The following is a 23195-nucleotide window of genomic DNA, read 5'->3' on the forward strand; positions in this document are numbered from 1 at the left end:
GAGTCTTGTGCAGGATTTAAAGAGAACGCTGATGCGACTAGAGGTTAAAAAAAAGTCCAGTCCTTGCATCTTCACAGTTCACCCAACTTTACCATTGAAGAGTTTTCCGTGACAGGACTTGACTCCTGAAGAGCGCCGTTCGTGTCTGTTGTTCCATGGAATAACGTGAGGAATGACATGAAAAATGCTCGACTCCGTGTTCCCAGGAACTCCAGACCTGCTCCAAACCTGCTGCCAGTGACCTTCCTTTGTTCACTCTGTTCCTCCTGTTTCTGTTTTGAGTTCAGCAACCTAATCTGGTGTGAGTCCAGTGCATCGTCAGGAGAGAGATGCGTTTATTTGTAATACCATGTGAGGAATTCTTAGGCCCGGCTTCGGAACGTCAAAAATGAATTCTGTCCACGTCTCGATCGCTCTGTCCGACCTTCTCCGTCCACAGGTTGGACTGTGAACGTACCCACATATCTCTGGAATTCTGTGCAGCTATATTGATGGTTTTTGTATTCACCCAGTGACTTTGACTTTAACTAACCTTGAAGAGCACACCCTCGTGAAACAAGCATGACCTGTGAGTTAACATTAACTGGCAGTGGGAAGGGAAGGGGGAGGCCCTCACAGAGGCAGCCAGGCACGTCATGCTCCGACTCTTGTCTTCTTAGCGTTTTTGAAGGGTCCACACTGTATTTGTTGTTAATGGGTGACTGGAAGAGATGGACACAAAGCTGTGGAAAACATTTTAGCAGATCATGATGTCCTGTTACTTAGTCCTTAAAGGAATTTCCAGCATGAGTCCGGCCTGGAACACAGTGAGCAGATGCCACTCTCAATTTTTTTCAAACAAAAAAGTAGAAATCCTTCCAGTTTTGAGGTTTTTAACCAAATCAAACTCTTCAAACTTTGAGAAATCAGTGGAGTTATATAGATTTGGTAACACTGCGCTTCATTTTCCATCGTGAAACATATTTTCAAGACGACATTGCAATCAAAAGAAATGATCCCTTTTTCCTGGAAAGCCCCCCCTCCATCTGTATATTTCCTTTAAAAAAAAAAATGTCACCCAGCAGATGAAATACTAACCAGATGTTAAGCTGCCATTGTCAAAGGGTGTCCTTTACCTCATAATAGCTCAATATCGCACATGTTACGCCGCTGCAGCTCACATATGTCTCAGCTGTATTTGCTTTAAGCTCTCCCAGCGAAGGCGAAGCTATCTCCACTGATTGTATAAGTCAGTCGTTTCCGTAAGAGGATGGAAAAATAGCACGATCGCGCTAGAAAAACAACCACAGCATTCCAGAGGGGAGACACGGGTTTTTGCAGTATATATATTTGCGATTATCATACCTGTGTGTAATTTGTGGAAAACGGCTAATAATTAAAACGTGTCTGGGGGTTTACTTTTGTAATTGGATCACATGCTCTTGGGAGTGTGCAAACAGTGTTAAGCCGGATCATTGAGCAATAGGTGAAAGTACCAATATTTAATAGCTTGAGAAACATCATGACAACACTTAAAAACAACAGTAGGCACATAGTTTGATCCAAAAGAGGAGAAACATCTGCTTGGTGCAGTCCAAAAAAAACCCCACTTCACTTTTCAGCTTCATAAATGCATTAGATTTCAGACAACGTGACCTGTTTTAATCAATAATCATCAAACACTGTAATGTATTTCGATCACAAGTGACGAGCTTATGCTTTTTCTTTTATCTCATAGTCACACTGCAAGCAGATAATGTGCACACATTACACTCAATATGAAATAAAAGAAAAATAGACTTTATTCATAGTTATGTACAGTATTTGTTTGTTGGCGATGCATCTTTAGTTTAACGTACAATAGTCTATGCCCTCCTCTCTGCAGTCTATCAGAGAGAAAAAAAGGACCCTAAATGAGATGAAGTCCAGCTCATGTTTCACTGACACTCTGTTTTTTCCAACAACTGGAACCATAAAATCATCACAGCCGAAAATTGTGAAAACAGCTGAACTTAGCCTGAAAGTTGACGCAGATACAGAATCCCGGCGCTTTCTGTTAAATATCCAAACACTTCTGTCCACAAACACTTCAAGGCTTCTTCGGGTCCCACTTGAACCTGACTTACTTTTTTTCCCCCCAGTTTCTTCAAGCTGATGTTTGGCTCACGTGTTCAGGCTCTGGCTCTCTTCAGGACTTGTCTCCTGGCCGACTGCTTGGTGGCAGGTATATCCGGAGCATTTCCTCAGGTGGATGGGCAGCTCCTCCTGCCCTCCACTTCCTCCCTTCCTAATTTTACACTTGTCTTTGCGAACCTGAGATGTTCCACTGCTTCCTTTGGACGAGACTGTCTGGCCTCTGAACAACTGCGCTTGTTGCTGACATAGACCCACCTTACTGAGGAGGATGAACACATCCCCCCTGAAGGCTTTGGTGAATATTGCATAGAGGAACGGGTTGGCACAGGAGTTAAGCGGGTAGAAGAGCACCAATAAGATCTTGGAGTTGGAGACAGTGATTAAAGGCTGGTCCAGCACGGCTGACATGGCGTAGAAGGAAATGGGTGCCATGCACAAGAAGTCAGTAAAGATGAGGACCGCCATGCGCTTCGCAATGTTGGTGTCTTTGGATCCAGAACGGTAGTGAGGGTTGTGCACTGCACAGTAGATCTTGAAGTAGCAAGCGCAGATAACGAGGAAGGCCAGAATGTTGAGGACCAGCACTGACAAGACGTAGACCTGAGCCATTGTGGACTGAGTGTCCATTGGGAGACAGATGCTGACCTTCTGATAACTGCTCACCCCGGCGAGTGGAAGCAGAGCCAGGACCAGGCAGAAAATCCAGCCGCCTAGCATCACGGCCGCCGCATGGTGCAGACGCAACTTGCGATCCAGCCTCATGGCGAAGGTGATGGCGTACCACCTCTCCAGAGTGATCACTGTCAAGGTGTAGACGGACAGTTCACTGGCAAACACCGTGAAAAAACCCGCAAGCCCACATCCAGGACCTGTCTGCCAGTCTATGGCATGGTTGAAGTACTCGGCCCTTGTGTGGAGGTCTACGGAGGCAATGAGCAGCAGATAAATCCCCATGCATAGATCTGCAAAGGCGAGGTGACACATGAGGAAGCGGGAGACTGAGAGCTTGTAATGGCTAGTGAGCAGCACCAGTAGCACCACCACATTTCCCAGAATGGCCAGCAGACTCACAAACCACACAGACACTCGCAGGAAGCCAAAACCCATTATGTCCTCACAAGGATTGAACTCATCAGGGACTGGTGAACATGCCACCTCCTCTCCCTCCTCACACACCACATAATCGTAACGACTGTCAAAATCTTGGCTGGTGTCCTCTTGGGGGTTCTTGAGAGTCTCTCCGAAACCCACATCCTCATCCGGCTGGCCCCCGAAATAGGCGTGGTAGTGGAGGCTGCCATGGAAGTCACCTCTCCTCCAGTCTTGCTGCTGGGACTCAATCTGACCTCCGTCGTGTGGCTCCAGGTCAGAGACCGTCTCGAGCATGCTATCTCCCTGAAAAGAGGTCCTGGTGAGGGGTCCCACAGAGCGCTTGTGATGCTGGTCTTGGAGCGCAGTCAAGTTGCAGATCAGGTACTCGAGAAAGCTGAAAATAAACACGCAAAACACACGTCAGACCTGGATGCAATCCTCCATAGCACTTAGTGTGCAATCAAATCATTTATACGTCCAGCTGAAGAATAGGGAATCTGTTTTGAGAGTCATTATTAGTCTGGTTCAACCATCGTCCTACAATAACAGCAGTGAGTGACACTAATTATGGCAGCACTGTAAGAACTTATAGGTAAACACGTCAGAGAGTTGATTCAGTCCCTGCCAAGATCCACACCATAAAAGTGCAGCTGCCCCACTCACTGTGGTAGACCATCCAAATACAGAAAACACACACATTACAAGAGCACGCTGTTGGATTTTATTTGCTTGTTACATTTCTGACAGTCGATGAATACAAAATGGAGGGCAGAGACCAGTGCTCACCCTCGTTTCTTCTTGAGGTTTTTGAAGCCGCAGCAGTGGCTGGGGTAGGTGAGGTTGGCGATGGAGAGGTGCTTGAATGTTTTGATAGGTGGCAGTTTCTTGAGGGACCAGGTGTTGCGCGCCTTCAGCTCCCGGAGAGAATCCATACCTGCGGTCGGCAGCGATCGGATCCCTGTCAGGGAAACGTCTCTTTAAGACAAAAGGGTGGTGATTAGAGGAGACTGGTGTGGGGAAAGTTTGGTGCTACCACTAATTTAAAGATGTTCCCTTTCACCACATAGAGAAGAACAATGGAACATTCTTGGAGATGCAACTTTATGTTCAAATATAGGTTATAAAAAAAAGCACTGTCATGAAATCTACGCTACATCCCTGCTACCCTGGAATCTTCCCCAGACCCTAATCCCACAGTGAAATTATGGCACAAGGTCACCAACCCCGTACCTTTCAGCCACAGTATCGCCAGATATTAAGAGAGCCGATGAGACCAGAGAGCTCACACTTGGATCAGACAGCGTCCTCCATCTGTTTCCATAAGTGATCTCCTCATTACTTCATCATCTTTAAGCAATTTCATGTGGTAATGCTTGCGCCTGCTTGTCATGCCAAAGCTCAGATACATTGGGACAAAGACATGCAGGGGACTGAAAATCTCACCAACATCCTGTATGGTCCCATTATCAGGACGCTCCTCCCCCCCACCCCTCCTCCTGGGGGCCAAAGAGGCCAAGTTCTGCTTTTTTTTTTTGTTTTACTTTCTAACCCATTATACCTCAAAGTCAGTGAATAATTTGATTAAATAAAACAAACACAGGCCAAGCAATTCCATATTTGCTAAGAGCTCAATTGTTCTTTTTTAGTCCCATTTGCTCCGACCACTTCTCTGTCCTCTTCTCTCTTTTCCTCTTCTGGGGCACATTGTGTAAAAGCTGCACAGACCCTGAGAGTGTCAGTCTGATTTTGTCATTCCCAGATGTTTAGCTCATGACCTCCAGGAGGTGACCTCACTCAGGACAGTTTTTTCCCTCAGTGGAACAGAAGATGAAGACCTGCACACGAACCCCGTTTCCCTAATCAGACACTTAACGGCTAGAGCAGAACCACAGCAGCGACTGGAAGCAAAGAGGTTTGACAGCTTTTAAAAACACTGAAAATGGCAAATATTAAACAGCGTCAGACAAATGTAGGAAGTTCTCCCCCCCCCACACACACACACTTGCATGCAGGTCAGATTTCCTGGTCAAAGACACAGCTGTGGAGAAATGATTTTTACATTTTGAATAATCTGCTCTCCAATTTCACACACGTCTCATCCAGTCTGCACTTTATGAGTGAGGAAATTGGCCCTATCGTTTATTAATATATAAACCTCCGAAATGGCTTTTGATGCCGTATAATAAATTTCAAACAAAGCACTGAAGTAATAGTTTCCTCAATGCCAGATTCACGTGCATCGCGAAACATCACATGAATGGATTTAAGCGCTGTAGTCCATCCATCCATTGTTTACCGCTCTATCTTCTACATGAGGGTCATGGGGCTGCTGGTGCCAATCCCAGCTGACATACTGTAAGGCAAAAGGCCGGGTATGCCCTGGACCAGGTCACCAGTCATACTCGCACCTACGGGCATTTTGGGAGTGTCCAATTTCTGCACATGTAGGTAAAAACCCACGCACTCATAGGGAGAACGTGTAAACTCCACACAGATTGGGACTCGAACTGGCAAACCTCCTTGCTGTGAGGCAACAATGCTAGCCACGTGCGCCGCTGTGCGAGCCTTTGAGCTAGTGTTTTAGCTAAATGCACAAACATGATTTAATTGGCTATCGCCTGTGTTGGAATAATTTGCAGGACCTGTTTTGATTGGCTGCCACTTTCTCTTTTCTGAAACAACGGAGCCACTTTGAGACGTTTCAGTGGGCGCCTCCCCCCCTCGTACATGTGACCCGTGAGTCGGCTGTTAAAGCGCTCAAGAAGTTCAGGTACTTACAGAAGCATGGGGCCGCTAATGGTGCCCGCGAAAGCCCTTTCATCCATCTTGGTCAAATCCTTGTTCCTGTGAAGGTCGCTGGGACAGGAAGAAGATGTTTAAGTTTACTAAGGGAAAAGTTATCCTTTACATTTCAGAACTTCAGATTATCACGATGCCAGACATGCTTTCATATTTTCCTCATCTAAGCCTCATCACTGCACATCCCTGTGTTTATTTTCTCTTGTTTTGGGGGCTGAAATATGACATGTAGTCGAATCATATGAGACATTACGCCTTGCGGGCCCTTGTGATGGCGTACTCCTTAAACACACTGCACCCTCACTACACAAGGGTCTGATTCCTAATTTTAATAAGGATAATAGCCTTGTGAGGGACGTGTTTGTCTTGGGCAGGCTGCGCTGGATTCAGTTTTCCCCTCAGAGCAGATCAAGCGCCAACATCAACACCCGTGTGGTAAGACTCACAAGTCACAGAGCAATGGCTTAATTAGACTTTTATAAGGACCTGGGCTTTCAGTAGGTGTTTTAAAAGAAGAGGGAATATTTAAATTAATATCTTTAATACCTCATATCCTGAGTATGTGGGAATCTGGACCAAGGGGGTGCCAGGAGGAGAAACACATTTCTTGCAGTTCTTACCCATTCTACTCTCACTGAGTGATTTTTGTTTTGTATACCTGAGTATAAGGGAGATTGGGATTCTTAATGCAGACTTCCTGAAGCCCACTTTTGGAATCATACATATTTTCCCATGAGAACTCCAGCTTGTTAATCAAGAGCTGGGCTTAATCCCTGTTCAGTGCATATGAGACGGCCCAGAGAGACCCAGCTGTGATCCTGCTGCTTTTGTAGTTTAATTCCGAGTAAGAAAATACACCTGCCAGATGTCAGAGATGGTTTAATCCAGGCCGAGAAAATGAAGTCAGGGAGTGAATCTTTTTTTAGGAAAGGTGGATTCTAACTCAAGAGATATCGCCACCAGACAAAAGACATTGTGGACTTTATTAAAGAAAATAGCAGCGGATGGGATGTCACAGAGGTGAAGGAAAGAGAAGAAAGAGGCAGTAATGCAACACCGACAAAGAAGAAGATTAAACAATATGTTTAAACTGCGAATTGTTAAAGGAATAGTCTGACATTTTCAGGAATGCTGTCATCCTCCTGAGAATGAATAAATACAGCCTGACAGCAGCCCGTTAGCTTAGCCGAGCAAAACTGGAAACAAAGGGGAAAGAGAGAGGAAATAAACCCTTTATAAAGTCCTTTTCACACCAGATTTTCTACAGATTAAACAAACAAGATGCAATCATTCATCTCGTTCACACCTCAAGAATGTCAGACTACACATGATAGAAATATTGTTAACCTACACTTGATCCAGCCTGGTCCCGTTGAAAGCGTGGTGATGGATTTCTCTGAAGCCATTTCCATACAACATCCTGCAACAAAAGACAAACCAAAGACAAAATAGCAATGATTTCAGATTTCCTCTTTAGATGAATTGAAACACTTCCCACATCCTGGCGTTCAGTCCATGTCGAGGCAGCGGGGACATTTACAGTGTAAGTAGAACCTCGTAATTTGACAATTGTATCATGAGGTTTTGTCTCCCCGTGCAATTGTGCGGTCTTTCGCCAGTGCTGTGTATCGAAATTACGATCCCTCTTCGGTAACCACATGTATGTTATGTATGTCATGTGTCTTGTTTTTACCGTCTTCCCCGAGACAGTTCAGCGTGAGAACATGTTTCCAGAGTGAGGTCATTTTTGTCCATTTTTGTCCATTTTTGGACTCACTCCACAATACAGTTTAAATTTGACATTTGTTGACAATATACTTGTGAGTTCTTACAGTGTCAGCACATCGCTGGTGATGCCACGGAAGGAATTGGCTGGGATTTCAGTCATGTAGGGATGATCCACAATTTCCCTGCAATAGAGGAGTAGAGAGCGGATGAAGTGATAATGTAAAAAGTACCTTTCATTGGAAATATGGCATATAGGCAAAAATGTACTGTTAATGAATGAGTTCTCAAGTAGTTGAGCCTTTTAGAGGGTGATGGCAGAGATGTGATGGTGGCTGTAATTTTATAGTGATGTTAAGAAGTACATGTTGCTTGGATAAGTGCTCTTGTCAGTTATACCACATTAGACAATTGAAACCACTTCCCATATTCCCTGTGTTTGTATTTTATGTTTCTACGTGTTTTTTCATCCAAAAGACAACAGGCATATAAGAATTCCTCTTATTCCTTCCTTTTTAATTATATATTATTATGTTATATTACACTAAATCCATATTTGCTATCCTACCTCACAATCTTTCACAGTTTAAGCTCCTCTGCTTTTTTGTTGTTTTGTATAACTGACAGATAATGATTAAAGCTGTGAAACCTTGAAATCAAAAATATATCTATTCCGACAGCTGTCACCGATGAGTGTTTTCTCAGTGATTGACACGGGTCTCTCGGTATATTATCAAATATAAGAAATAAAAAAAAGGTTTGGACACCCCTGTGTTAGATAGTTTGTTTCGTTTGCAGAAACTTACAAGATGAAGTTCATGTCACGAGAGTGGATGTTGCTCAGGTCAGGGAACAAAGTAAGGCCGGTGTTGAAAATCCCCCTGAACAGCAACAGGGATAGAAACAGTCAGGAAATCACAATACAAGGGAGGCAACTCTGTTGCACGGGCATAATTACAGTGAGCGTTGCTATCATAAATACAGTCCTACTGCTACATTCATGCTACTATGTTGCCGTTAGGAAACAATCTCCATCCAGAACTTTTTATTCGCAGCTCATCAAGTTGTGTTTGATAAAAACCAATCAGGAAGTGAACGCGGGTAACTACTGTACGTGATCCCAAAAGTCTCCGGTTCCGATCGTGCAGACTAAAACGCAGCCTTGGAGTTTTTAAACTAAAAGGAAGCCAACCGCATTTAAAACATCTCCGTTCTGGGTTCTGGTGTAGAGTGGACCATAATGAGCCCAATTCGTTCAATATGCAACTTCAAGAGTCCCAGTAAGATTCTGGCTTCTTAAAGGCTTGTACTTCTTCGGAGGAGCTTAAGTAATTGTGAAATGACACTAAACGAAACACTACAGTAAAAATAAACACAGCTCGAAAACAGTGGACTTTGGAATTTTGGAAGGAAACATCAGCTTATACTTGTTTACCGGACGCACAGATTCGCGGGAGATTGACAGTTCATTCATGAGCCAAATTGTTGTATTCCATCTCTGTTTAGAGTGTGCAGTGTCTTTGTCTAAACACGGCCTGTACCGCTGCATTAATTTTAGATGAAGCATGACTCAGTCTTGCCCGTTCTCTGACTAGTTCACAACGTCTAAATTATTGCCAGATTTAAGTATTTTAACTCTACATCCCCTCGTTTTTTTTTGTCATCTTCATTGCCAAAAAAGAAATGCACCTGAAATACTCACAGGTATTTGAGGTTCGGGAGATGCTTAAAGGCTTCTGGGTCAACGTAGGTCAAACTCTTTGCATTACGTATCTCACTGGAGGAACAAACAGACAAAAAAAAGACATATTTATGACTTAAATATAAATGTGTTTGGAGCATATTTAAAGGAGAAATGTCTGCGGTGCCGTTTTTTAAACTTGCTGACGTGACATTGCAAGGTGCAAGAGAAGAAGTGAAGCTCAGCACAAGAGCCACGGAGGAGGGAAGTGGAGTCCAATTAGTGTTTCATTAGTGCATTTTCCTCTGTGTGGTCCTGCTTTCCGTTGCCACAGACACGTTGGCCGTTCGTATTAACCAAACAATGTAAAAAGGTTCATATTAATAAATCGTGCCTTAATAAAACGAGGAGTCAGGTCTTCATAGTCAAGACAAACAGTATCACTGACACATGGGAAACATTGTGATGATGATAAAAGTGAAGAAGAGGCCGTTCACATGCAAAAGGGTGTTCTCGCTCTCTTCCTCTGTTATTGCCTTTGGCTGCTCTCCTTTAAACTCCAGATTGGGCTCCACCAACATTTGAGAAAAACAGCTAAATTCGCCGCTAAATACTTCACTGTGTTCACTTGCCAGTCGCTGACTTAATGTATCTGCTTTTTCGAGCCTGCCAAGTGCTGTACAATGCGGTGCAGGTTTATTTTCTGTCCCCCGACGTCAAAACTAAACATAGAGAAGAAACATGCAGTTTCTTTACCCGACGTACACGGAACAAACTCCAGATAACTGCAGGTCTGTTGCGACACAAGTCTGATCTGTAGGAATTAGTGACACAGCGTGTCAGGAGCTACGGTGGCCTTCACATTGCAGACAGGATGTTGTTCGTCTTCATTTGCATCTCGAGATAACACTTTCATCTTGTTAAACGCATGTTTTGGCTGGTTTGTCTGTTCAGGCCACTGTTGAAACATGGCAACACTAGATGGCCTCCTCCATAAAGCAATTTTAAGGCGACAAAAGCCAAGCAATTTGTATTTTAAAGTAATTAAAAACACTCCTAATTTTATATTTCTGGGGCTTTTTTGCTATTATTGGACAGGACAGGGAAGTGTGGAGGGGGAGAAGACACACAAGAATCAAACTCTCATTCTTTTTACACTGCTCTGTTAGTGTTATTTATTTCAATCCTTTATTTAACTTCCTTTTTGTATCATCTCAAGTCACTTTTACATCAAATAGTGCAGCCTTGAGAGTCACAGTTTGACAGGCTCCATGATTTTTCCGACCATAACTCACTGCCGTCACCTGAAACCAGGACAGAACTCACTGTGCAGCACTTCATCATCTGTTTTCCTCTCAATGGGAACATACTTTAATAAATTGACCCCAGCCAGCGTTTATTGAGTGTGTGGAGGCTGAATTTTGATTTCGAAGCATCGTAAGCATCGACAGCATGTCCATGTGGGTTACATTTGGACTGACAATATGGGTCCCAAGTGGGTTTGTCCGTTGTTTCCATGGTTGCCCCCACCTGCCCACATGGGGTCCATGTTACTGAAACCATATGGGACCTGCAGAATTTGCCTTGTAGCCTGGAAAGGGTAAGAAGTTGGCACGGGCTTGAAGTGGGCATGGACAAACCCACTTGGGACCCATATTGTCTACGTGAATATCATCCATATACCACCCAAGAAGCTACTCTTGCTTCAAAATCAAAAATCCACCTCCGCACACACTCAACAAACACAATAACACTATTATAAAAGTTGTGCAGCAGTTGCTTTTTAGTCTTCAACTTTATGTACCTGTGACCATCCAGCACCTCAATGTTATTGTTGTCTGTGCATCAAGTTAGAAAAAAAAAGTTATTTGACCTAAAGTTAATATAAAAAATCCATTTTATCTTCAATAGATGAAACAAATGTGTTTTCTCAACAAATTACCCGGAAGGCAGAAGATGTCTTGAACTGTGTGTGTAGAAGTTGACTCATTATTACTGTATAATGGTTTTCCTTGGGTATAAACCTTACAATTCCTGCGATAATTGCTCTGGTCGATAGTGTTATGGTTCTAACTTCAGCAAGCCCCCTCCGAAATTTCAGCGCCAACTGCACTCCTCGACCCGCAGCTGCTGTCGGCCTCGAGCAGCCAGCAGGAAGCCGAGCATTAATTTGCGTCTGACCCTGAAGGAAACCTGAGAGAGATGCCATTATCTGATGGCACCGCACCACACCAATCAGGAGCCAATAGGCCCCTGAGATCCAAAATACACCCCCCAAACACAGACACAACCCTGAGCTGGCAGAGTGAATTATCATCTCTCTCCGTGTTATGATACCTAGAATCAGGAGTCCAATGAGGAAAGACTAAAAATGGGGGATAAATAGCAGCCACAAACACATCAAGTCCTATCATCTGTAACTGTGAAATCATACTGGAGCTTTATATGCCCGCGTTTTATACAGTAATCGAAGAGTGGAAACAAATTACGTACACACAAACGGCCGTGTTACAGAATGTTGTAACTTGGAACAAATCTTCCGCACGGGGCGGGAAGTCTCGGCGTAATATATGAAGTGCTCGGAGGTGTTCTCCTGGAAAGTATGGAGTCCAACCAGAGACTTGGCCATAAATCTCAATCCCATAATTGAGAGTAGAGTGCACCTTGCAATATTTTGCCCCCCCGAGCTGCATCATGAAGAAGATGAAGCCAAATACTGGCTGCTGTTTAGCCCCTCTGCTCTAACATGCCTATTAGACTGAGCGCAGTGAAAACGGCTCCAAATGGACCCAGATAATTGGTTACTTTCACTGAATTAAAAAGATTTTTATTTATACTTTATTTGGCAATCGCACAACAGGGTTATTTTATTTTCTCACTTGGAAAACCTGCTCTATATTTACCACACTGATGACGAGAAGTCAATGATGTGTGGGAGAGAAATAAGCTTATAATCCGCTCCTTCCACACTTGCATTTGTTGCCGGCACAATTCAAAATTAGACATTTTTCTCGATCGATAGAGAGCGTGTCCCTTTCCCTTCAGTTACTCACATCTGGGTGACTTTCCTCAGGCTGTAGAACGAGTGCCTCTCCAGCCTCTGCAGCGTCACGTCCACCGATATATATCTTTTAAAAGAAATAAACAACAGTTGCACGGGAAAAAATCAAAAATAATGACTTCTTTTATCCATCTGTGTTATTTTGGAAAAAAAAGAGGCGTACCTGTGTGTATGCGTGAAAAAGCGAAATTTGACACCTGTTTTCATAACAGCGTTTAAGTGTGTGGTTCCAGAAATGATCCTAAAGCCTGCAACTGTTTCCTGGATTTATGAACCCACCTTGTCTCCCAAGCCCCCCAAGTCAGGAGCAATTTCAAAGGTATGCACCTCGCATATACATTACTTAGTCATTAGTCACGCTGTTCTCATTTGTTATTACTTGGTAACAAGTTTGCTTTTAAAATAAACCGTGAACTTAGCACTGGCTCAACCTTAAAGTCTTACTTACTTAAAAACTTAAGCAATATTTATCAGGCACAGGGCAGCGAATTAAAAAAACTGCTCGTTTTCAGGAATCTGTTGACATTTTATCGCATAGTCTATCATTTTATCTGGACGGAGAACAGAGAATTATTGTAAACACGACACAAAGCGTCTCCACCACCTCTGGTCCTCTGCACGCATGACTTGAACACAGATGTTGGACTCGGCGGCTGAGGATCAGACTCGAGTGGATTTTTACCTCTACACAGAGAGACTCCACCTCTACAGGGAGTCTATACAATCAGCTCACAGTGAAATACCAAGCTGATGTCCAAGCCCCGCTGCGGTTGGAGGACCAACATTCCTGATGAAGGAACGCATTAGCGTTTCCAGCTGTGATTAGGAGCCAGCAGTGATACTAAACAGAGAGCATATCATCTGCTTGTGTGGCAGGCAAAAGGGAAAAGGCCGGGCAGTTTTGGAAGTGCGATCTAGTCCCAGTTATTTTATTTTGGTGACAGAAGTTTAGAGACAACAGGTGGATGAGAAGCTTGTGTATGAGCCCTTGAACAAACTACTAGTTCTACTAAGTTGCCACTTACATCATCGAGATGTTGACCATGTTGGCAAAGGCGTCCGCTGGCACCGATGACAGACGGGTCTCGAAAAGCCATCTGGATGAAAGAAAAACAACCCTTTTATATCAAGAATTGTGGAGAAATAGTATGACAGTTTGGCAAAATTGCTCAGTTTGTTCACGTTAGGGCAGGATGAGATGACAAAATCAATACAATTCATCTGTAGGATGAATAAAAAGCTATAAACCAGCAGACAGCTTGATTTTTTTTTTATCATTTTCAGTCACTTCGAGCGAGTGTCCCCACCGAGTTTCAGTGTTTCCCAAACTTTTAAAGACGATGACCCAAATGTGTGCATCATAAAACATTTCTGAGCATTTTTACTGCCATTTCTCTTACTTTAATCGGGTAAATCAACTTACTTTATGCATTTTATTTAAAACATACACACTGAAAATCTGGCAAACATTTAAATGTCTTTGTCTCACATGACCCTCCATGGTCCTTCAGGGATAAACCTGGTTAATTCTGCAGTAGCATCGTCAAAGTTTAGACTATGTAAAACTGCAAATGGCTCATTAAATCATGTAACCTGGTTTTGCCAAAAAGGAGAAAGAGATATTATGGGTTAGATAGTGATTTAGGGGGCACTGTACTTGATTTTGTTGCCTCTGCACCTCTGCCAGGCTTTAAATGTTTGATTTAGCTCCTTTCACTACGTTAATGGTCTCCTGGATATGGCTTTATTTTAAGCACATAAAAGAAAAGTATCCATCTTCTCACGTAACTCTCAGCTACAAAGGAAAATACACACGGCAAAGATGCCAAACGACTTACTTTTAATGTCTTACACCTGAAGATATTGAGTAAACATTGAATCATTACAGAACTCTCACATTATACAACGTTTACTCACCAATAACGATACTTAAAAGAAAAGAAAAACGTCTTTATATTTATTCCAGATAAAAAAACGTACCTGAGAGAAGGGGAGAAGGGGAATCACAGATAAAGGCCCAACACACATGAATTAGTACAGATAAAAAAGGTTTCTTTGAAGTCCGTTGTAAAACAGAACCACTATTCTAGGAACAGGAGAAAAAAAACAAAGACTTGGAACTGAATGGTGTTGGAGTGGCCAAGTCAAACAATGTCTGGGTCTGTTTAGGACAACGTTTCAGGGAGTGGGGTTAAGATATTCACCTCTGCACTGTTGTGGAATAAAATGTGAAAACACTTTTACTGTGAAATCTGAAAGGATTAAATGATTTGACGTAAAATTTGTCACATCTATTATTCCGACACTTCACATGCGAGTATAAACGGCGCATGTTGTGCCTTAAAACTAGAGCTTTGGTGACAACGATGACCATTGTTCTGTACTGTCAGGTTTGCAAAAAGGCTGTAAGTAAAACAAATCCACCTAATAGTTCTTCTAAAGCCCAAAATGTACATGTTGTATCTATTTTGCACAAATGGAGGGAAATATGCTAACACTATTTCTTATTGGGGAGTCTCTGTTGGCTGCTGTGCAAGAGAAAAATTTAAATTTGACATTTTTTGTATGTAGTTTTTTTACCAAACACATACTGTGTTAATGTGTGAGCTTTGGACTTACACCTGTTTTTAAGGTGGAATTTATTACCCGTGTCCATAATTGATTAAGTTAACCTGCTGCTGGTCGTAGCATACTGATCTCATCCATCCCAAAATGTCAAAGAGTATTATTTGTGCACTTTAATCTCAACCTCTCTACTCTGTGATTTGTGCTGCAGATTTTCTGTTGTGCTAGATTTGGGAATCACAACACGATGATAGAAGAAAGAGGTGAAGATGGTCTCCACATGTGTTCATGTCATGTTGCATTCCTCACTGCAGTATGGAGGCAGAATTCACAGCCTCTCCCACGGCATCTTGCCTCAACTATAGCAGCAGGGAATATGTCCCAATTGAAACCAGGTATAAGAAGGCAGCACCTCCATGCACCTCTGCTTCATCAGAGGAACAATAGACTAATTCAGAAGGTCTCAGATCTTGCCCAGGCATCTGAATCACACTCACACGATGGGGGAGGGTGAGTCAGGCACCGGGGCACGGCACCGTGCACACACTCTGACACACTCAAACAAACAGAGGGAGACAGAGCAGACCCTGATACCAAACACCCGAGTCAGAACCACGGTGTTTCACTGCCTTCACTCAAACCCAAATACCAGCGTGCGTTTTCCCTCCGGATTGCGAGGAGAAGAGCAGTGAGGCCATCTCACAGGCTTAAGGCGAAAGTGACTCCCTGTCAATGTGTAATTCTGGAGAGAAAACTCAAGAAAACAAACAGGCCCCCGGGAATTGAGTTTGAAGTGGGGAGAAGCCACATAATTTATAAGGGTGTCAACACTGGATTGACAACATGGCTGTGTTTACTCTGGGCTCTGTCTCATTTATGATCTGTATAAATCTGCAGTGACTCGCACGGTGGGTGCGTTACATTTTCAACCTGTGCGTTCTCCTCCTGTGATAAGGTGTAAAATCCACTTGTGTAGAAAATGCAGACGCTACAAAAAAATCCTTAATGTCTTCCCGGAATGCTAACACTGTGAGTTAATAGAAAAAGAAAGGTAGCCGGGTACATGTGGCACACATTGATTCATTATCTCGAGAGTTTTCTTTTTAAAGTGCCGCGTGCACGATTGCATTTCCACTTGTTTTCTTGTAAATAGAGGAAGGCTGTGATCGTTGAATGTGAAGTAACAGTAACCATTTCCATTCCACGATCCATCAGTGCAAATTAGACGCTGGTGGAGACTGTCAGTGTTTCCAGTAATCGCAGTTGCAGCTCATCATGTTCAACGCCCCACTTCTTATATTAGAATGAAGCGCTCATCTGTTAGCGTTCAGGCAACAGCATTAGAATTTCACTCTTCAGTCATTTTTAAATGAGCGTTTACAGGGACACTGATCACCACGAGTTATCAAGTCCAATCCAAAAATTATATGAGTAATTTAAAAGACTGGAACCGCTGTGTGCCGTTAACCCCCCCCCCTCCCTCTTTTCCCTTGAAGTCTTTTTTTTCCTCTTAATTATTCTCAAATGGAACTCTCAGGGTGTTTGAGAAAATGTGCTGTAGAAAGTAAATATTGTATTTGAATGCATCATGCAGACGTAGCCGGGAGTCACGCTACACAGACTTTTAAGCATGTCTGTGCTTTTCCTTTCCACCTCTCTGACTCCCAGTGGCACTTATAGAGAAACACACACACACACAGTTACTTTGAAAGGACTCCAAACTTTAAGTATCCGCAAACGTACACTCACACGCAGTCACACACACACAGATGTCTGCTTTGCATTCACCTTTTGTTCTGCCAGCAGTTTCTCCACGTTATTCTTCATATCACTTAATCATTTTGAACTAAACTCCTTTGATTAAAGAAAAAAACATAATTAGTGCTGAAAGTTTTTGACCATAATGTTTTTACTGATAAAAAAAATAATAATTGTGAGATTGTTGGGAGCACAACCCTTTAACGACATTGATAAATGAAGCATTAAAAGGAAAAGGGAAATGTATTTTTTTTTTTGCTTTCCTGTGGAAAATAAGAGGGGAAATATCTATACCATTCTCATATCTATAAATCAATCATGGCTCGCGCTAAAACCAAATGCAAGGTTCATAAAATCTTAGCTCAGCACAAAGAAGACTGCATACAGTGCAAAGCAGTTAACCTGCTTTTCTCCACCACCAGTGCCTCGAAAAAAAACCTGTTTAATACGTAATAATAACACATAATTTGCTTTATACACACAAAAAAAAACCTAAATGACATAGAAAAAAATGTGGAATGTGACCTCAAATGCCCTCAGTCCATTTGCTAAGCTAAACTAACCAGAAATGATATAAAGTAAGTGAAATACTGTAGATATTATTTCATATGTTTGCATCATAATTAAAGAAGAAATTAAAGAAAAACCCTGTCACGTATATTTTCAATTTTATTTGAGACCAAGTTAAGTGTCAAATGAGCTCAGCCTTGGCCACAATAGCTATGAATTCTCATCACGGCGATTCATAAGAAAACTGTGAGGTTGACTGACAAATACACCAAATATGACAAAATCTTTGACCCCATTGGCCCGACAAGGGCAGCAGGGTCATTCATTTATGTGTGTTTGAATAAAGTCAAACTCCCTCACGCCTCATCTACTAGAACATTCCCTTCAATTCACCTTCTATTTTGGGTTTATTTGGCAGGTGACATGGCGGTGTCACGCTTTCATGTCGTCCTTCCTCCTGGAAGGCTCTGGGTAAACTTTGGACAGGAATGTGAGGAAATTGTAGGGGGCACTTGGACGTGTGAATTGGAGCATTGATAGGGAGATAATTTGATGTGATGGCTGATGTTGGAATTGACGCAGAGTGGTATTTGGGGCTAAAGGATCCGATTAAGTAAACCGTAGGAGTGGAATGAGGATTATCACAACATACCGCGCCGTCTTCTCCGAGAGTTTGTGTCTGTGTATATCACGGCTTCAGAGGGAATTTTGTGTCAGAAACAAGAGCTAAAACATGCTGATGTGTTGAGGGAAGAATGTTTATCCCGTTCACAAAAAGCAGCCGATGTGACTGTAATTAATTTTACAGGTATTTGGACACAGACCAACGTACTGGACGACACTTTGCCGAGACTTGTGCGAGCTAAGCCCGCCGTCTCCTTTGAAAACATACAAATAACTGTGTTATGTTTCGAATGAACAGACTCAACCTTCTATTCATGCAATATATTTCAAATTGCACTCAGAATATCATGAACGGTATCCATTTTGACAACACCAGTGCTGACCGAGAGCATCGTGGAGGACTTCTGATTTAAATGGAAACACCACTTCTCACTCTTCCATGTTTTCACATCTGCCATGGAGTCCGTGAAAAGGGCGCGTGTTTCCGTCACGCCAGGCCACGGCAAACTACTCACTCCCGATTGCATAATTTTCACCCTGCACTTAAGCAGTTTAGGAAGTACGAAAGCCCTGCCATGTTTTTTACAAGGGGACATTGGACAAAGGCCAATGACATCATGTTGGCACACGGGAATCTTGACATATTTATTGGCGTCTGTGACTACAATAAACCTGACTGCGGATTTGTTGTCGACTGGGTAACGTGACTTGTTTTGAATTGCTAAGTGCTCACAGAGTTATTAACAACATAGTTCTTTATGGGGGACAACAATGCTTTTCTTCATGTGCTACTTCAGAATTAATATTATGGGAGCGAGAGCGATTTGAAAACGTCCCCTTGTGCTCTCAAACAATTACTAATAACTAATAAAATACTCTACAGCTGGTCGTAATTTAGTATAATTATATCAAATAAGAACTTCGTAGACGCCTAATGTGAATAATGTGAATAAATAGCGGTTTGGCTGTGAACAAATGTCGACATATGAAAAAATAATCATCCATATTATTAGTTTTTCTCTTTCATATACTAAATGTAAGGATGTACTCAGTGTTAGCGGCTAAGAATAGCATGTATGTCTGCAATGTGGAGCATTTTCATACATTCATAAACTGACTCTAGGGAGTGACCATGTTGACAGGAGGTGTTTATAAATTAAAGTGCTATGGGATATGCTGCGGCATAGATCTGTAACGGTACATTACATGCGATTAAACAATGATAACAATCCAGTCGAGACCAATTTGAGACAAATGATGACAAATAAAGAGCATAAATGACGACATCTGCTCAGTTACATTAGTGCTTTTACAGGCTGTATATGACTTCAGGTTATGAAGGTGGTTTATATTAATCTCTTTTCATGTTAGAATGGATTATACATTTAAATCACTGCATACAGCCTAAGTTAATCGTCATGACAGTAATTACAATGTCATTATTTTATTGTAAGACACTTTTGGTTTTTACCAAGTCAAGCATTTAAGTCACTTTGACAACTATAGAGCATGAATTGTTAGTCATCTTCTAACAGACAAAGGTAATACCTTGGAAAGGAATAACTGCTTAACGACACAGACAGCCTCAGAGTCCCAGTGGGAACACTTTGGAGGAATATTCTTGACACTATAATGGTTTTTCCTCGGGGTTAAGATCACTTTAAAGTCAATATGCATGAGAGGTGGAAAACACACACACACACACACACACATCAGAGGAATCACTTTTACAGATGAACGCCTACTCACAGTGTCTCCGTGCTCGCTGGAAACCTGGGGAGAAAATCAATGTCAAAGCAGGAGATGGTGTGAGTTTGCCACTCGGAGCACTCGCAGACAGCAGGGCAGGAATCAGCCTCCGACACGGCGAGCACAGGCTCACAGAGCAGCGTAAACAAGGCGCATGTTGTCATCACCTGCACGCTTCTGCAGAGCATGCTCACCGCCAGTGTCGCTGCTTCCAAAGTGTCCAAGACTTCTGCGAGTCCACCTGGAGGTTCCTCTTGGTGTCCACAACAACAACAACACTCTTTCACAACAGCAGTTTCGGAGAAGTTGTCTATGGTGTTTGTTTTTAAAGTAGGCTGAATAAAGAGGGGGACTAGAAACAGACTGATGTCTCTGATGTCCAGGTTTGTCTCCAGGGCCGGAGGTTTGGATGAGGTGTTGAAGGTGCAGATGCTGTAGGACGGACATCTGCTGCCGTCGCTGTGTGCTCAGTTTGGAGGTGGTCTTCAGCTTGAGTGGTGGGTGGACTTCTGAGGCACTCTTGTGTCAGACTTGAGAATGGTGTTGTGCTTTTCTTTTTTTCTTTTTCCCCCTTCCACACATTGAATAATGTTTTCGTTGTGTATCAAGTTAAAAATAGTTGACAGCTTACTACTCCAATATGTTTTCATTTCTGTTTATTTTCTTTTATTACTCTTTGTACAATTTTTTACTGTATGTAATTGTACTAGATTTGACTTTATTGATTCCACACTGGGGGAATTCACTTGTTATAACAGCATGGATGGAAGCACAAGCAACGTATTACAAAGAATACAAATTAATAATTGAAAGTATACAATAACAATGTTAAAAGTGGAATGAACAAGTGTACAAATGTAAAGAAGTAACAAAATATTTAACCTATCTTTTACATTAAAAAAATAATAGCTTAATGATGCTCATCTCACTGTGGAAGTGAGCAGAAAAGGAGAAGTGCAGTGACACACAATTATTGCATGTGATTGTAAAATGTAATTATTTTCTTTTCTTTTACTTTATTTCGTTTTCTTTGTACAAAGGAGGAAAACAACTGTTCAAAGTCAGATGTATTGTCAATTTCTCCACATATACTAGACATACAGAGGAATTGAAAGTATGTTTCTGGCTATCTATCCCACAACAGATAAAACATCACCTAACATTGCTGTAAAGTGCATATTAAATAAGAACAATTCTCTAGCTCTTAACAAGAGCCCAGGACAAAGGAACACAGGACAAAACAAAACAAGATAAATCACAGGCAGCAAAGTCCTACATCTATTGTGCAGTGCAAAAAGCTGTGCAAAAAGTAACTGTGCAAGAGATGTGATAACTCTTGTAAACAGTAGCAGCAACTTCAGAGACCAGAGTTGTTGTTTTTTTTGGGGGTGGGGGGGCAGATAGGGGTGGATGGGAGGTGAGTGAGAGGGGAAAGCGTTCAGCAAGTCTGGTGGAGCTGGCACGGATGATTATGTATCTTCTCCCAGAGGACAGGAAGCAGAAGAGATTGTGTGCAGGGTGGCTGACGTCGCGCACAATCATGGTTGCTTTTCGGGTGAGGCAAGTGTCTTGCAGGGAGGGGAGTGGGGCGCCAATGATCTTCCCAGCTGTGTTTTTCTGTTGTAGTCAGTGCAGCTCCCACCCCACACAGTGTTGCGTTTCGAACTGAAGGGCGGCAGCACTGGCGCAATCGCATAACTTTGGACAATGTAGTTCACATGTTCACAATTCCTTCACCGCTCCATTGTGAACATACTACACTTCCCAGCGTCCTTTGCGGTCGCCGGGGGTCTGTTGTGATTCCTGTTCAGACGCGGCTAGTTCAAGTTGCCATAGTACGGAGAAGCTGATGCTTACTTTTCTGTTAGCTAACACTCGCAATGTCTTCTTTTTTTAAGTATTTATAACGCATGCAAGTATTTCCTCTGTTTTAACACGTGGTGTTTTGTAGCTTTACGGTGCTATTTTAGAGCTAAATGAGTTGGCTAGCCTTGTGTTAGCTTGCTATCGTTCACAGTAGTTGCCACTTGTTGCTAGCCAGGAGGAGCATCACTCTCAACAATGTCCACGGCTGTGATTGATTGTGAGGGAGTCAGTGCATCCCAGGACAGTGCTTTCCTAATCAGAACGTTTGTTTTTGGCTTATTAACTCGACGATGAGGGAGCTCATATGTCAGTTTGCTATGATAAGTATGTATTGTCAAAAAAGATCAGGACTGTCCCACCCTTTTTGTTAATCTGATTAGTAAACAGTTAACGTCCTGCGTCGACGAAGCGAGGACACAACACTAACCGTCATTTTTAACCCAATCGGTCATTTTTTGTCACTACTCCTGCGAACCTGACTCAAACTATGGACACATCTAGCGGTTCGGATTCATACGATAGGACCCGTGGACACAGGCATCGGGGGCGTGAAGCCCACCGCAGACCTGCCCGGGACAGGGGCAGAGCCAGTGGGAGCGGAGGTGGTGATCAAGCCGCAGACATCTCCGAGAAGATCAACACCCTGGCGAACACTTTGGAGGTACTCATTCATCAGACTCAAAGTTAATCTTCTTAAAAATACTCTTAAAAGCAATCAATGTAGTGTATTCCACACTGATCACATATTCCTGCTGTGCCACAACACAACTTGATATTAGTACAGCTTCCCTATAACCAGTGATCCACGATATTGAGAAAATATTGTTGAATATTTAAATTGCTATATGACCTGCCATACATAAACAAATAATGTACATTGTACTTCATTACTTACATAACTGTTTAATTCAAATCATTATCAAAGGAGCTCAACTTCCAAGAGTATCAATTGAGTCTCTCTCCCTCTCACAGAGGAAGCACACACTGTAAGTAAAGTGAGACAGCTTCATACAGCAGCACTGTGGATAAAATGAAAAGTTTCAGGAAAGGATTCTACTGTTAAAAATAAAATGGAAAAAGTTCATGCTCAGTCAACAGCAATCAAGTACCCCCTGAACAGATGCTGGACTATGTGCCTGCATGTTCAATCACAAGTGCTGCTGTTTCCATCAGCACACAGCTCCAAGTTTCATCTGCAGTCTGGACAATAAAGCCACAATAAACAGATATGCAACACATAACCTACTTATATTTCTCTAGGAATACTAGGAAAACCACCACAATGTTTTGGTAATTACTCAGAGGGCATCTGGGAGTCATAGAGGCTTTAAGTATATATTGTTAATGTTGTATTGCTTTGGGTTCACGGCTAACACAGACCCACATAGTGAGAAGTTTATGCAGACAATGATAAACAACATAAACATTTTATTGAACAAATGTAAAATTTTAATACCACACCCAAAACATTTAATTAATATAATTTAGTAAAATGTTCAATTGCTCCATTGCACTATGTTTATCCTGAGACCTAAAAACTTGTAATAAAAATAAATGAACAATTTCTGGGTTTCTATACAAAACATCCCTCCTACCTGGATTACTGATGTAAATAAATTTCTGAAAACAAGCACAGTTTTAAAGATTCAG

General features: G+C 42.3%; 2 protein-coding genes across 4 annotated transcripts in view; one reads left to right on the forward strand and one right to left on the reverse strand.

Annotated features, from left to right (window-relative positions):
* Positions 1-1387: 1387 nt before the first annotated feature.
* Positions 1388-19950, reverse strand: tshr (thyroid stimulating hormone receptor). Its single transcript, XM_044049119.1, is given in 11 exon segments — positions 1388-2174; positions 2176-3601; positions 3994-4182; positions 5986-6063; positions 7358-7426; positions 7839-7916; positions 8538-8612; positions 9434-9508; positions 12466-12540; positions 13499-13570; positions 19680-19950. Coding segments are annotated over 11 exon segments (2349 nt in total). The 5' UTR covers positions 19868-19950; the 3' UTR covers positions 1388-2150.
* A 1506-nt stretch (positions 19951-21456) lies between these two features.
* LOC122784051 (centrosomal protein of 128 kDa-like) overlaps positions 21457-23195 on the forward strand; it is a 39151-nt gene continuing 37412 nt past the window's right edge. For 2 of the 3 annotated variants that reach the window (XM_044049115.1, XM_044049117.1), the window contains exons 1-2: positions 21457-21869; positions 22047-22206. In XM_044049115.1, the coding sequence (XP_043905050.1) occupies positions 21850-21869; positions 22047-22206 (180 nt within the window). In that variant the 5' untranslated portion in view covers positions 21457-21849. Of the gene's footprint in view, positions 22207-23195 lie in introns of all 3 variants that reach the window. The other variant, XM_044049118.1, reaches the window with a different exon arrangement.

Source organism: Solea senegalensis, linkage group LG17 (genome assembly GCF_019176455.1).
Source record: "Solea senegalensis isolate Sse05_10M linkage group LG17, IFAPA_SoseM_1, whole genome shotgun sequence".
In the NCBI taxonomy this organism is placed as follows: Eukaryota; Metazoa; Chordata; class Actinopteri; order Pleuronectiformes; family Soleidae; genus Solea; species Solea senegalensis.